This window comes from Megalobrama amblycephala, linkage group LG3 (genome assembly GCF_018812025.1).
Source record: "Megalobrama amblycephala isolate DHTTF-2021 linkage group LG3, ASM1881202v1, whole genome shotgun sequence".
In the NCBI taxonomy this organism is placed as follows: Eukaryota; Metazoa; Chordata; class Actinopteri; order Cypriniformes; family Xenocyprididae; genus Megalobrama; species Megalobrama amblycephala.
Window position 1 is genome coordinate 6,744,458 of NC_063046.1, and position 17,109 is coordinate 6,761,566.

General features: G+C 41.4%; 1 protein-coding gene across 1 annotated transcript in view; it reads left to right on the forward strand.

Annotated features, from left to right (window-relative positions):
* Positions 1–9,226: 9,226 nt before the first annotated feature.
* Positions 9,227–17,109, forward strand: part of abhd17c (abhydrolase domain containing 17C, depalmitoylase) — a 60,874-nt gene continuing 52,991 nt past the window's right edge. Inside the window, exon 1 of the mRNA XM_048183655.1 lies at positions 9,227–10,104. Within this exon, the coding sequence (XP_048039612.1) occupies positions 9,620–10,104 (485 nt within the window). The 5' untranslated portion in view covers positions 9,227–9,619. The remainder of the gene's footprint in view (positions 10,105–17,109) is intronic.

Below are 17,109 nucleotides of genomic sequence, written 5' to 3' on the forward strand. Positions count from 1 at the left end.
GGGTATTTTGTATTTAAAACACATTCAGTTTATTAGAAATCTCACTCTTTTTATTTATATATGACAGAAGAAGTGCCCTTTAAACAGCCGTACCTATTCTGATACATGACATATGTTCAGTGATGTTTCTTTTCTTTCTGATTTCTCAGAAATTTCAGAGGCCCCTAAAATAACAACACATCCCGCTGAACAGCACTGGCCCTCAGTTTGAGTACATGTTCAGTTAAGTACAGAAACATTCACTTTTTCAATGTTAAAAAGACACTGGCTTTGTTCTAAAACCCATGCTGCCTTCATAGGAAACATTATAACATTAATATAACATTATATTATATTATATTATTATATGTGTGGTATTATTACACTGCCTTCTAATATGTCTTCTTTTAGCCAAATTTTAAAGCAACTCTCTTTTTTCCATCATGAAATCTGTTATTTGTTATCTGGTGCATTGACTCTAGCTTTGGGAAGTCAGAAACTCCCAACTTCATTAGAGGAGAACAAGCTCAATCTGGGTTCCGATAAGATTCCTAGAATCTCCCCCAGTACCTCAATTAAGTTACGTGTAACCTCCATGTGTGTAATGTGAGATGGTTTCTGGTTCCTCTTGAATGTAAGCTGACATGCTTTACCTTCCTAAGTGAAACTGTGGTGTCGGTGATCATTAGCTATGAGAAGCTCCCTTGGGCGAAACTTTCTTGAGGTTCCTCCACATTGTTTACAGCTAAAACTCTTAAAAAGACATCAATTACCCTGAGGACCTGAGGCTAAGCTGTGATGGACAAGTCTGAGAAGATATTTCGACAACCTCCTCCTTCAAACCATTCAAAGAGAGGGCAGCTGGCCCCTGAAAATGTTTCTGATGGTGTAACAGACAATAAATCTATTCCTTTTTTTACTGAATGTGAGACAAGAAAATTGAAGCTTTGACATGTTTGTAATTTGTTGTCTTTTCTATTTATTTTGGTTGTTTGTTTTTCTGCCCATGTTTGTTGGTTTATGTGATCGTACAAATGATCGTAATCTTCTGGATGAACTGATGTTTTGTCAGGTGCCAAGAAGACCAAAAGGATAGGAATATAGCATATCTATTCTACATATTCCTGGATGTCATTAAAATCATTTAGTTATGTTTACATGCACCAGTGTTTTTCAGTTCATCAAATTTGTCCAAATCGAACCAATTCCATTGATTTAAAAGAATCAAATTCGATTTCAAATTCTGAAAGTACGGTTTATATGAACAATGAAGTCCAAATGCATGCAATGTCCAGTTGTCACATTCATATTCAGAACTGGAGAAAGTCACAGCGATAATGTCACCGGAGCTACTTTGAGTATAATTGTCATTTTTGCCTTGATGATGCATATACAAAAAAGATAACATAGCCTACATGTGTCACGTAATGTAGTATTAAATTGCATGATGAAGTGGAATCACAGGAAACAGGCTTTAATAACAATAACTCATGAGATAACCACAGAATACACTTCACAGCTACAATACATTGATGAGAATGCACAACCAATGACAGAAAACTCATTACTTAAATAGACAGATCAAACAAAGGGAGCTAATGAGATAATTAAAAGATGACAATTGAATGAAATGACTAATTAAACTGACTGAGGAAAACTAGGTCACAGGGCAGAACCAAAAACACAACTAAACACAGCATACATGTTACAGTAATGTTACAGTGAAAAGGCATGTCTCCACATCGTCCAAAACAGTTCAACTGATTAGGGAGGGCAGGGGCTCTGAAGGAGGACAAAGAGCAAAAGCAAATCTAAATGAGTCCAGGGAAGAAGAAAATACAGTCCATGGAGGAGTAGATTGTGGGAGTAGCCAGGAGCAGGAGGAGCCGAATGGTGAGCCAGAGGCCAGTCAGGGTGAGTCGAAGGCGGGAGGAGCCATGATGGAGATAATGACTTGATGGAATACGACACCCTGGGGATGACCAACGGGGATGCAGCCACTGATGTTGGAGACCTAGGTGGAGATGATGAGCCCACATGAAGCTGATGCTCCAGGAGACTGAGGTGGAGCCGCAGTGACGAGCATCCAAGGTGGAACCGGTGAACCAGAGGACAGAGGTGGAGCCAGAAGAACCAAAGGCAAAGCCGGGGGGAGGGTGCAGCCAGATACAGCCGAAAGCACAGACAGGACGATGTCTGTCCAAGGCGGAGCCGGAGGAACAAGGGAGCCTGGTGGAGCCATACGGCCGATGGTTTCCAGTGGAGCCGAGGGAGGGGGGAGCCAAGGTGATGCCAATGTGTCAACAGGCCACGGTGGAGTGATGGGCACAGAGGCTGGAGGCTGAGTAAGGGGATCCTCTGGGCAAGGTGGAGCTGGTGGCCTGAAGCTCTGAGGAAGATCCACACAAGGTGTAGTAGATGCAGAGGGGCTGAAGGATACCAGTGGAGGTGGGGCCAAGGAATTGGCTGTTTAAGGAGGTGGGATAGGGAGGCTGGGTGGGCATTCAGAAGAATTAGGAGATGCTGGAGATACAGGGACATTAGGTATTACCTCCCCTACCCAATCTATTAAATCCACCTCAAAAATGTCCTTCAGTTCTTCAAAATATCCACCAGAAATCTTCACTATCACATCCACTGTGGCGGGGTTGTCGGCAGGGCTTCCCTCCAAGCCGACACAATCCACTAACACTCTCTCAGAGATCCGCGGTGTTGCTGACTCGCGCACCTAGTCAGACACTGGTTGTGGTAAGGGCTCCAGGGTGATGACTTCTTCCGACATCTTCCTCGGTCTGGGCTTGTACATCATGGCAGGCCAGTCTCCACTGTCTGTGGTGGGCACATGCAACATTTCTGTCAAGTCACTTAATGGTGGTGGATGGCTGGTCTCTGGTGGTGTGTTCAGAGTGGGACTGGTGACAATGTCATCCTCAGCGGGGCTGATAGTGTAGGCTGAACCACAGTTCACCAACACCCACTCGCCAAACTTGGCGAATGATCCTCAAGGACCCACATCAGGCAGGTGAACCTTTGTGCGCTTGTTCAAACTGGGAAAAAAAAGGACCCAGGGAGTAGTCTGGATAGTGCGTGAGGCTCGCCAGATAGAGAAATCCTCATGTGTGGCTCTCGAGGCTCTTCTGCTCCAAGTAAAGCAGCAGCACAGCAGGTGAATTCATGCTGATTGGTTTCAGTTCGTTCATCTTTTACATAACGGAGTAGTATTAAATCACACAAGTAAGATGAACACAGGAAACAGGCTTTAATAACAAAAACTCAGGAGATAATCACAGAATATACTTCACAACTACAATACATTGATGTAAATGTAGTCTAAAGCAGGGGTTTTCAAATTATTATATGGAACAATATATAATAATGCAACTTAAAAGAAATTCATTTTAGATGTATAATCCTAATTTTTCGGTGTATAATTTGGGTGTTTATAAAAGATAGATAGCTTTCAAATTTTAGAATGGGGTCTCTCACATGAGGATGATCAATATTTGGGGGTCTGTAACATCTACAAGATTGACTACCCCTGGTCTAAAGTCATTTTTGGAAACAATAGCCTACTAATTACCAAACTTTCAAATTTACAGAACAGTTGCTGAAATCTCCAAACAGTGTATTGCTACTCTTCCCATCATCCCAGTGAATGAAAGTGTATGCAAACCCTTCATCCCACAACATTGTAAATATTTCTGCTTTCAGTTCCCCCAAACCACAGCCCATAATGCTTTCAAAGCTAACAACCAAGTCCTGGGTGAGGAATTGCTCACTTCTTATATAAATATTGTTATTGTGTCCAGACAGCTTTCCAAAGCCATGCCATGACCCTATCAGACACTAAAGTCATGTTTCCAGACACATCGCATCAGTCCGGGGCATAAGATTGGCCAGCTGTCCAGCTGCCTTAACTTAGTTGAAACCAACCGTAACATTACAGAAAACAAAAGCAGGAGCATTCCAGACGTTGATAACATAAGCTTCCAGTCAGTTGCTGTCCATTTGAGTAAAACCATTTTTATTGCACCATCTGGAGAATTTCGCCACTGTTTTATTGTATTAGCGTACGAGGGTGCACTTAAGAACATTCCCAATGTACTATGATGAGTGATCCGGATATTGTTATAGAGTTTGGAGCCAGAACTTCTCAGATCCTACTGGGACACTGTGGAAATGACCAGGCAGAAGTGATGAGGCAGGGGGTGATGCATGGTGGGAAAGTAGCAGGAAAAACAGTCCTGTGACATCACTGTGTTTATTTCTTCTAAATGTTATTCTCCCATGCATTAGTGTGTCATTGGTGTCTAATTAAAAGATCATTGCCGCATTATCCCATGTATAATGACGTGATGACTTAGGCAAACAATTACAGTTTACCGGAATGATTGTCGTTATCAACTCAGCCTGATGTTGTGCAAAATACACAAGTCGAGGATGAATATAGACAAGGTTTGATGTCACTGACACCATTAGTGATTTGTAAACGGCATTTGAGAGTTGCAGTATAGAGAGGAAGATTTTTATCCTGAGCACTGAGTAAAATTTGTTTCTCTCACTGTGCAGGCATTTTGTTTATCTCAATATATATATATATATATATATATATATATATATATATATATATATATATATATATCAGGTTTATGTTCTGTTTTGATTTATGTGTTTCCAGTTCCTGTGTTCCTGTCTTCCTTAGTTGACCTAGTTTCATAGTGTGTGCCTGTTATGAAGTTACAATAACAACCTCTTGTGTCCACCTGCCAATTGTTAATTTACTCATTTAGTCTGTGTATATATACTCACTGTTTAGTTCAGTTCTTTGTCTGTTTTTAGGTCTATTTAATTTGGTTGTTCTGCTCCTTCTTCTTGATCTCTCTTCTGAGTTTTTGTTAATTTAAGTTATTGTTTATTAATGTTTTACTGCTGCAAATAGATCGCATTCAAACTCATCCTTGCTTCACCTTCCAAGAGAGAAGAATGGACCAAAAATATGAATCTGTGAGCAGTCCCTTCAGCCGTCACCCCTGAAGACCTTCTCCTTTTCCTAGAACAGATGGCCATGCCCCAGAAGACTACGTAGAGAAGTTCCTTGAGCTCAGCAACCTGTCCTGGAGCGTCAGCACATTGAAGACCTGTTTCTGAAGTGGGCTGGATGATCTTTTCCAAATGCTGCCAATGGGAGCTACCACCCTCATGCTGTCACAATGCATGGACTATGCTCTTTGGCTGAGAGGCTCGCCATTTACAGTTAGATGGAAGAGGAGGACATTGCTATTCAGCCACAGCCTACCCAGCCCACTTCCATCATACTGTCATCACCCTTGCTCACTCCAGTGACCGCTCCTACCTTGAAAATCCTCCATAGACATCTCCACTCCTCCACACGCCCACCCTGAACACAAAGCCAGTGCCAAAGCCCAGGACCTAAAGCCTGAGCCCACTGCAGACACAGAGCCAAAGCCCACCTCAAAGTAAGTGCCAGAACCGAAGCCTGAGCCTGTCATGCCCAGCTCCAAGTCTCCGCTGGTCCTGCCCAGTTCCAAGTCTCCAGCGTCTCCGCAGGTCCATCCCAGCTCCAAGTCTCCTGTGTCTCCGCAGGTCCCATCCAGCTCCAAGTCTCCTGCAGCTCCACAGGTCCCGTCCAACTCCAAGTCTCCTGTGTGTCCGCAGGTCTCGTCCAGCTCCAAGTCTCCTGTGTGTCCGCTGGTCCTGTCCAGCTCCAAGTCTCCTGCATCTCCACAGGTCCCGTCCAGCTCCAAGTCTCCTGCATCTTCACAGGTCCCATCCAGCTCCAAGTCTCCTGTGTGTCCGCTGGTCCTGTCCAGCTCCAAGTCTCCTGCATCTCCACAGGTCCCGTCCAGCTCCAAGTCTCCTGCATCTTCACAGGTCCCATCCAGCTCCAAGTCTCCTGTGTGTTCGCTGGTCCCGTCCAGCTCCAAGTCTCCTGCATCTCCACAGGTCCCATCCAGCTCCAAGTCTCCTGCGTGTCCGCTGGTCCCGTCCAGCTCCAAGTCTCCTAAATCTCCACTGGTCCAGCCCAGGCCCAAGTCTCGTGTGTCTCCACTGGTCCTGCCCAGCTCCAAGTCTCCTACATCTCTGCTGGTCCTGCCCAGCTCCAAGTCTCAGCTGGTCCCACCCAGCTCCAAATCTCCTACATCTCTGCTGGTCCCGCCCAGCTACAATTCTTCTGTGTTTCCGATGGTCCCAACCAGTCTTCCTCTCTCACCTCCTCTACCTATAACAGCAATTTCCTTGGCTGCGCCTCCACTGGCTCCCTTCAATCCCTCGTCTTCTCCTCTTTTAGCTTCAACTAGCAACTCGGATCCACCTCGGTTCTTCCAGTCTCCAGCTCTGCCTTGGCAAAAGGATCCCCTGGCTCCACCTCAAGCCTGTCGATCAGTCGGCTCCACCTGGGACCATCATCCTTACAGCTCCACTGGCTTCCTCGTCCCTCCTGCTCGCCTTGGTCAGTCATCACGCAGCCTACTCCAAGGACTTCAACTCTGCTGGCTCCACTGCTGGTGGTCGGACATCTAACTCCACACTGGCTCCTCCCACCATGGGCCTTCATCCTGGCTGTGCTCTGGTCACTCCATGCTCTTCTTTCCATCATCTCCTTCCTGGGTCTTTCCTCCAATGTCTTCACAATGGTCCTTCCCTCTGCTGACTCCCCTATGGACCTTTTTTCTGTTTTTTTTTTCTTTCTGCCCCATATGTGTATATACTCCATGTTTAGTTCAGTTCCTTGTCCGTTCTTATGTCTATTATGTAATTGTGTAGTGGTTGGTTTTTCTCCTGTGCATTATCTTGATCTACTGAGTGTTTATTTTGCCTTATTGTTCATTAAAGTTGACTACTTCATTTAGATCCTCAACTCATCCCTTGCTCTAACCTCACAGTGACTATGTATAGAGATATTAAATAAAGTCAGACGTGACCTGTTCATGACCGATTTCATATTCTCGTTTTTTAGCTGCAGGATCTTAGAGTGGTTATATTTTTTCATATTTCCTATTTTGCAACATTATGGACCCAATTTTCATATAATGAGATACTTGAGTGTGCCAGTGAGTGAAATTATCTGTGGTGATTGTTGCAAAAACAAAAGCATGTTGTGATAGTGTTTTTCCTGTTTTTGATTTGCAGGTTTGCTGCTCTCACAACACTGCTATCTGACGCATTAAACCCCAATCCTGTGAGGTTCATATGATCCTGATAATACTGACCGTGATGGGCTCAGGTCTCCTGAGATCAGAGGAGTCAATGCCCAGAATCCAGCTGTCTGCTCTTTCATTTGGACACATGTACATCCCTGCCAACACAAAACTCCATTTCATAACCAACAGCTGAAAAGTGAACGGACTTTGGTGTTTTACCAACTATGTGTTTTGAAAGGCTTACAGAAAATGTCTGGTATCACAGCTATTTGAGGAAATTGCTTTGCATGCTTTTGAAATTTATAACAAAGTTCAGAGGGTACAGCTGCTGAATGCCCATTTGTGTATTTTTGATGGCATGCCAAATAACAGGCTGATTTTATCAATGAACCATGAGAAAACTGATAAAAAGCAAAATGCATTTGATTCTGTTCATTAAATCATTTTAAATAATCCACTAACAGGTTCAATTGCTATGCTTAAACTGCTGGCTCCCAAATTCCAGAAAATATAATCTTCATTGCCTTGATAACACGATGTGGTGGTGCATATGGTGATGGAGATACAGTTTGTGAGTTAGTCTGTCCTTTGACCACCAGTCAGTTTTTTTCCATATAATAAAAGTTATGCATGGGAAAAAAAATGGGTGCACCTTATCTCCTTGAAAATATAAAACGCAGATGGAGCCAGAGCAATCAGCACCCACTGCATTTCCCATGCATCCCCACTTCTTCTGAGCAGGTCCCACAGTGCATTTCTACACCCAACGAGCACATTATTACTATCTAGGAAATGTGCTTCATCCTCTAGGGTATGATAAATCCATTCCACCCTGGACTCCATATGCTTTTTACTGATTAGGCGAGAGTATGAGGAATGCCAAGCCAGCCTCTCTCTTTCTCTCTCCCATTCCATTCAGGACATTCCCATGAGTAATTTTCTGATGTTTATGAGCTCAAAATGTCTTCAAAGTGTTGTAGTTATAAATTTATGCCATGTTGAGAATTAATTTTCCCACTAAAATCTGATTAATGAAAAACTGCAAGTTTAGAAATATCACGGGAAATGTGAAACACTCATTACAAAGATAAATGCTGAAACTTCTGGGTTTGCTGTCCTGTTTCCTTCATTCTTAAAGAGATAGTTCACCCAAAAATGAAAATTATCCCATATTTTACTCACCCTTATGCCATCCTAGGTGTATATGACTTTGTTCTTTCAGCCAAACGCAATCAGAGTTATATTAAAAAATATCCTGGCCTTTCCAAGCCTTTACTGGAAGCTAATGATTACAGTTTATTGTTATAATTATAGATATTTTTCTTACAGAAATGCATCACTTTACTTCAGGCCTTTATAAAGACCCTGGAGCCGTATGGATTACTTTTATGATGGATGGATGCACTTTTTGGGGCTTAAAAAATGGCACCATTCACTCCTATTATAAAGCTATACGATATAAAGAAGATAGTCATATACACCTAGGATGAGTTGAGGGTGAGTAAATCATGGGATAATTTTCATTTTTGGGTGAACTATCCCTTTAAGTAAACTCAACAAAATGTATTTCAAATGTATAAATTGCTCAGGGATTTTAACCACGCTGGCATACATTCAAAGTCAAATATGATACAGATATATTTTAACAGAATTTTTTTCATTAATGTCAGGGAAATATTTAAACAATTTATTAATTACAACATTTGTTGGCCAAAACAATGGTTATATATATTTTTTATGTGGTGTTACTTGCATTGTGTTTCATTGCACAAAAATTTAAATGCATCTTTTCTCATGGACTCATCTGATTTAATGTGTTTTAATCTAAAAGCTTGCATAAATTCCTGAAATTAATTTTATAGACAAAAATAAATTGTTCCTACTTATGGATTTCGTTCCAGCATGTGATCAATCCTGTTTAAAAGCATCTTAGCATGACTAATGGAGGTGGCCATTATAATGTTTATAAGCTTATATAAAGTTTTTATTTTTGTTTAATATTTGTAAACATAAACATATTTTCCATATTTCCTTTTTTTATTTGAACCCACAGTTATGATGACTAATGCACAAGAAAGGAAGCACCATCCTCAATCTCCTGCAGCTCATCCAAGGAAAAGCCTCGTGACGTCGCCTTCATCCTGCAGGAGCCGGATATCCGCCATGACCGGAAAAATCCCATATTTGGGCATTCTTAGCAGGAGCAATGGCAGCTTACATTGTATGTGAACGGCTAGCTTGATGCTGAATATTGAGTGTTAATGATCGACTTTTAGACATTTTCAGCCCACGATCGAGACGGATAAGTGGTGGATTGCAACGGATATATATTTTTTAAAATGTCAAAAAGCAAATGCTAGTGACTGATCCGTCAAACCACTACGACTTAGCACGGCTTTAGCATCCCCGAGACCGTTGGTGTATTTTTTTCCGCTATTCGTAACCCCCCGACGCGCTCACGGTATCAGCCGCTCTCCATGCCCGAGCAAGGCCCGAGAATGAACAGTTTCTCCCTCGGTGAGTTGTGCTGGCTCTTCTGCTGCCCGCCCTGTCCGAGTCGCATCGCGGCCAAGCTGGCGTTCCTGCCGCCCGAGCCCACGTACTCCGTCCACACGGACGCGAGCGGCGCGACCAGCCTGCATCTCACCGAGCGCGCCGACTGGCAGTACTCGCAGCGCGAGCTCGACGCCGTGGAGGTGCTCGTGACCCGAACCAGCCGCGGGAACCGGGTCGGCTGCATGTTCGTCCGATGCGCGCCCACTAGCCGCTACACGCTGCTTTTCTCCCACGGGAACGCCGTGGATCTGGGCCAGATGTGCAGCTTCTACATCGGCCTCGGGTCCAGGATCAACTGCAATGTGTTCTCCTATGATTACTCGGGTTATGGGGTCAGTACCGGGAAACCGTCCGAGAAGAACCTGTACGCGGATATCGAGGCGGCCTGGCAGGTGCTGAGGAACAAGTGAGTTTGTCTGAACGGGTGTTTGATTGTTCTGATTGTGTGATGTTATGTGTGCTCCTTGTGCTGTTCCTGAATGAAAGGATGTGATGTTGTGAAATGAATGTAATTTTTTGGCCCATGAAGTTCCTGATTTGTAATAATCTTCATTGTTGTTGAGCTCATCCTATTGGTTTGTGTGGATGCCAGATAAATATCACTCTCTTCTGTGATGATGAGAGTATTAAAAGTAAAGTGCAGAACTGTCCATCTTTGCAACTAAAAATGTAGTAGTAGTAGTAATGGGGGAAAATCTATCTATCTATCTATCTAGTCATTATTGAGGCCTGTTCACACCTTAATTATCATTGGTGTTTATCTAGTGTCCTGCTGATTTTAAATACTTGAAACCTCCTTGACCCAGCCCACTTCAGCTGAGCGATGACATGTTATTGCATAACTGCTCAAAAACATGTCACATCACTGCCTTATGAGTTTTAATAGGGTTAGGGTTGCAAAATTCTGGGAATTTTCAAAGCTGGAAACTATAAATGGAAATTAATGGGAATAAACAGGGAATTTGCAAAATTGCAGGTTAGTCCATAACAGGGTACTTAAATGTAGTTGAAAAAAAAAAAAACATCTTGCTGCATAATTTTGGACAACCAGATTTAATGCAATTTTAGTTGAATTTTTTACCCTGTGCATTCCCCCAGTCCATAACATGCACATTTGATCAAAAACACAGAAAAAACTGTAAATTGTGAAATATATCTACAATTTTTAAATAACGTGTTTCTATTTTAATATACATTTATTTCTGTGATCAAAGCTGAATTTTCAGCATCATTACTCCAGTCTTCAGTGTCACATGATCCTTCAGATATCATTCTAATATGATGATTTGATACTCAATTATCAATGTTGGAAACAGTTGTGCTGCTTAATATTTTTTATAATACTTTTTTTGATATTTTTTTTTCAGGATTCTTTGAATACAAATTTAAAGAATAGCATTTATTTAAAATAGAAATATTTTGTAACAATATACACTACCGTTCAAAATTGTGGGGTCAGTAATTTTTTTCTTTCTTTTTTTTTTGAAAGAAATTAATACTTTTATTCAGCAATCATGTGTGAAATTGATTAAAAAGTGAAATTAAAGTGATATTGTTAGAAAATATTAGAGAAGATTTCTATTTTGAATAAATGCTGTTTTTAACTTTTTATTCATCAATGAATCCTGAAAAAAATATTACAGGTTCCAAAAAAATATTAAGCATGTTTCCAACATTGATGATAACTGAGTATCAAATCAGCATTTTAGAATGATTTCTGAAGGATCACATAACAATTGCCACAGTAAAAATTAATAACTGTTATTTCATGTTATGACCAAACAAAATGTTTATATTTATGTTTGTATATGATACATTTTTTATAAATATTATACATTTATATAAATTTCCCAAAATTTCCAATTCCCATAAAATCTCATAAATTCCTGTTAAGTTTCCAAATTGGAATATTTCCAAAATTCCCCAGGTTAAGTTCCCGTGGAAAGTTTCTTAGTAGAAACTTTCTACTAGTAGCTAATAAAATGTTGCACATTTAATCACATGTAATCTTCACTGTATAAATGAAATTAAGATCAATCTTTATTAAGTTACTATTCAGTCATAAGTAATGAGTGATTTCCTTGTCTTTTGTTGTTTGATTAACATTAATTGATTGCTAGGATACTCGCCAAGACCGGCATGTTGACATAACGCTGAATAAAATCAATATAACATTTGTAATTATGCTAATATTTGGAGAAAAACTGCGCTCTTTGTGTAATATTGGTTAACTATATTAAATTATATAAATATGAAATGTATACAGGGGTATTTTTCCCCTTATCTTGAATTCTGGGGCATTCTAAAGGCATTTTAATAGACTTAAAGTCCCTGTAAAGTCATTTTAAAGTATGTGTTTTGAGTTTGTCACACCACAGAAAAATGTGTTATTAACCACCCAGCCAAATTTGAATGATTAAAAAAAATCTGCAAGTAAATAAAATAAGTTATCAAAATGTCGAAAAAATAGGCAGCGCTCTCTGCTCTCAAACGCTGGGGGCGTGTCCGTTGTCGGCGCTGAAACCACACCCACTCGCGAGTGCTGCTGTCTCAACTTACTTGTCTAATGAGTCAAACATACTGATGCATATAAACAAAAGAATCACGTTAGAGGGTTGCACATTTTAGTAGAGTTACTGTGGACTACACTCATTGGTGGGCACGAACTGCCGAACTGTTGTCGAGTCGACAAATGACGGTGCCGCGAGACGGGAGGATGAAGGCCGGGACGGGAGAGACTCTGTCCGGCCCCATATATCATCGGTTATCGTCGGGACGGTAAGAAGGCCGAGGCGGGAGGGGGGCCGAGGTCTGTTCAGTCACATTCACCAAAAACAGCGGATTATCTGTGAATCCCAGCTGTCTGATGAAAGTTTTTAAATAAGGAGACCGAGCATATTGTATATTTTAACAACCATGTAATATGCATTTGCGTGACGAAGGCATTACTAGCTAAATGTGCAAAGGGCTGTATGACTGTAATGACACTCGAGATTGAGTGAGTGAACCGCTGTAGAGTTAGAGGCGGCGCCACACTCGGTGCGTCATCGACAGTTATATAGTGTTAGGGGAGGGGCTATGCTCGGGGGACGATGTGCGTCATCAGACCCCCGTTTTAGCTCCGCCCAAAAAATCCTGAGCAGAGACTTGGTGAAAAACTGTTTAATGCTCTAACTTCACAATTAAGCATTACACAATTCACAGACTTTGTAATGTGTTTCAGCGATACATTTGTAACATTTATAAAGTGTTTAGAAAGAATTCTCAGAATTGACTTTACAGGGACTTTAACCATGCAATGAATGCGTGCATCTAAATATGCATGCGCACTAGTCTAACCTACTAGACTACGTCACATAGTGCATACGTGCACTCAATGGGTGTTTTTTGTTTGTTTTTTGTAAAGTGTGGGACATAATCGATAATATCAGATCGTTAAATCAACAATTACGATATTATAGACTATATATAACGCACACCCTACAGCACTGGCCCGATCGGGCAAGTGACCGTTCAGTCTACTGTCCCGAGCGTCGTTCACACTGGCCCCGGGCCATCAGGCATTCTTTATTGTCGAGCCCTGACTGGTGATATAGAACTTACGGCAGAACAAAGTTTGCTTCATGAAAACATTCATACATATTTTTGGCTTTAATATTTGTATTGTGTGGTAACCATTTTACAAAAGCAATAAGGTACTGGAGGCTAGTCCTGTATCGTGAGTAAGTCACGGCTGAAGGGTTTGCTCCGCTTCGAGTCGTGCCTAACAACGCCCTTCAGCCGTGATTTATTCACGATACAGGACTAGCCTCCAGTACCTTATTGCTTACTTGTCAATAGACATCTTTAACGCTCTTCACCAAGCCGCTTTACAGATTTGCATGGGAGTGTTTGAAAGCAGGCGTCTACCAGCAGATCCCTAATATATCCAGTGATAGACGTCTGCTTTCAAACGCTCCTGTGTATTTCTGTGTAAGCGCTTGGTGAAGAACGTCAAAGATGTCTGTTTGTCACATGAATGGTATAAAAGCCTAAGTGCGTCCAGACTTTGAACTTCGACGTCGGCATCTATTATTTTACTCACACTGCTGGCCACTATCCTGTTAAAAACCTCTTTTTCTTAGGATAGTTACCTTAAGTTCACATTTCTCTCATTTATGTGTTGAGCGCTGCATTGAAGTAGCGACACTGGGAGCAGATAAATCTATTTAGAACGCCTTATTTTATTAATTTAAATATTGATATTTGGCGCCAGTGTATTGATTCTTGTATCACACAGAGAAGGACGACGATATATCGCCATATCGATATTTTGTCCCACCCCTAGTCTGTCACCACCAGAAGTTATAATGAGCAAAATTTGTAGCAGTCAATTCACATGTAATGCATGCAAGTAAAATAATTTAGTTGTAAATGTCTAAAATTTGGTTTATTTTCAGGGAAAATAAAGTTTCTGAAGCTGCTGTGCAATGTGACTCGGGAATGGGATATCGGTCTATGAATGATGGCAGTCTGCTGACTTTATTGTATTTTCAGTGCTGAACATTAATTTAATTTTATAAACGGTTTCAAATGGTGCTGAGAGCATTGCCGTTTTATCGGTAGCTCCAAGTATGATCAAATTAACTAAAATATTTTTATAAACGTAGGATGTGGAGAGCTTGTCAGATGCTCTGTTTCTGCTGAAATCTGTAACGCTTTCCACTGAATTCTGTGGGTGCAGATTTCATGTGGGCTTGTGTGTGATCACTACCTCTTTACTGATTAGTCATTGAGTTGTAGTTTGTTCACGAGAAGTTGAGGACTGCAGTCTGGCACGCTAACTGCTTCTGTAGTATTATCTCACTACATAATTATGTCCAAGAAGTTTTTTTGATTAAACCAAACTTATTGGCAGAACTTTTCAAATAATCAGTCTGAACAACAGCTGACCTCATTTTTGGTTCATGGACGGTATTTTAACCATTGGACTTTATCCTGGCCACACAGAATCTTCCAGAAGCAAACCAAGACTAGGCCTACGTTCAGACTGTCAGTCCATATCCAATTTTTGTGCATATCCGATTGAAATCCGATCAGATTTAGCAAGTGTGAACGGCAAAAAATCACATGAAATGTGATTTTTACAAATCCGTTTTGAGCTACATTCATATGTGGTTGAAATCGCATTTCTGGAATCCGTTTCAGTTTGACTGCTTGAACGCTTTGGTTGCTCAAAAACAACAAAGCTGGAGAATCTCACGCAGCCAAAATGAGGATTGTCAGTAACGGTGTTCAGCCTTACATTGTTCAAACCGGAGTTGACACTGATGGAGAGACTCAGGAAGAAGTTACAACTGGACGTTTCTGAATGGTTAGTGGATAAGTTTATGTAGTTGCTGTGGAGTTGATTCAACTCATCCACTAGCATGTGTCGTCATGTTCATCTTTTGTGTTGAATTGATCCTCGTTTGTGAAGCAGTCCGGCGTAAAATGACGGCATGACAACAACACTCTACTACAACAACTCTTCCTCTTCTCTAAAGCAGCCCAACATGGCTCCGCCCCCTTTGTTGCGTGTTCTCAGGGGCGGGGTTTATGTAAATGTTAGGGTTAGTGATGTCACCAACCCGGGAATAAGCTCGTTGTAGTCCCTACCAGCCGTTAAACAAACAAAAAAAAATCTCCCTTTGCATTGAACTTTAAGCATCGTAACTTTGCAGATGTTTTTTATGCTCAAACAGCAACATTACACACTAACTAAAGTTAAAAAAGTGAAATCATAATCAACCACCCCTTTTAAGATGTGTTTTGGTCGATCGGATCACAAGTGGACGACACTAAATAAGTGTAAGGTGTAAACAGAGTAGGGGTGTAATGATACGCTCAGGTCACGATACGGTACGTATCTCGATACGGAGTTCACGATACGATTCATATCACGATATTTTGAACAAAATGAAACTGAAATTCAAACAAGATTTATTCAAAAAACATGAACAAATTTCAATAATTTTCCTTGTTGTACATACAAGATCACATTTCAAGGTTTAATAAAAACCTTCTGTATTCAAATTTACAGTTGAATAGGGCTGTCTGTCACTGAAAAAAAAAAAAATGTTAAATTTAACATGAACTTAGAATTATGAATAAAGGCCGCTCACATATCGCGTCTAAAAACGCGTGGAAGGCGCAGCCGCACCGCTTCTCCTTCTTTCCAAAGCGCTTGCGCTCCCGTGACGTCGGTCGTTGCTATGCAACCATGAACTGAGCTCTCCAAGAGGATCAGGATGTTTCTGCAAAGGATAAATGATTTCTAGCCCTTGCATTAGTTTTACTACGAGATATATTGATGGAGATAAGATATAAAAACCACCATGTACAGCTATGATCAGCTGTTCGGCTGAGCTTTTGATGTTTTGTTACGGAAAGGCCATAGCTGATCGTTTGATTCTTGTCACACGACCTGCGGTGCGGTTGCGGCATTCTGAGAAGTTGAGAATTGCATGCACGTCGCGACCGCGTTGATCCCATTATGAGCGCGCCTGCCGCCCGGCTACATTTGGAAAAAATAACTGACTTGCACGCGGAAAAGACGCAATATGTGAACGGCCCCACAGAACTTCTTAAAGCAAAGCATCGCAAGCGTCTTTTGCTTTTCTGTGAGCACAGCTGTTGCTGTGGCACTGCGGTAAAGGAAAGCCACGACTTTTCTCACGCGACCATGCAAGAGACTGACGCGAGAAACGTTTAAACCTGCTTGCAAGATTCAATGTGTGCCCGAAACACTTACTGAACTAGAGAGCTGATTGAGACACACCATTTATATGCGGTGACAACCGGCTTCTCTCACTGCCACCTTGCAGAGTAGGTCACGTCGACCAATAAGATTAAACTGCCGTCATATCGTAAAAGTATCGCCATCACTCTACGATGCATATCGTTACATGTTTGCATCACAAAATATCGTACTACGATAAATCGTTACACCCCTAAAACAGAGTGTAAAACGTTTTGAGCTTGTCCACTTTCGACCACTTCCAGAGGTATTTGAAAACACATAGTGTAAGTGCTCAATGTGTTCAAACAGCCATAAAAGACTGTCTACTCTCCGTCTACTGACCTAATGAGTAAACATTATGGGAAGAGCTCTAGCCAGACATGATTTAAACTTTGAAGACTCAAGTTTGGTTTGAAGAGGAAAAATGTACCAAGCACAATGTTCTCTCACCATTCCTGATTTCTAACACACACTCGCAGCGTTTGGCCGGTCTTGCGGCTGTCGGAGCAGAAACGAAAGCTGATGCTCTCCATATGCTTTTCCGTCATCTCCAGTTGCGGTCATATGTAAGTTGCTCAAGCTTATTTTGTCCATTAGATCGAAAGATCTAAAAAAAGCCCATTCATTTACCCACCCATAGACACTTCCCTT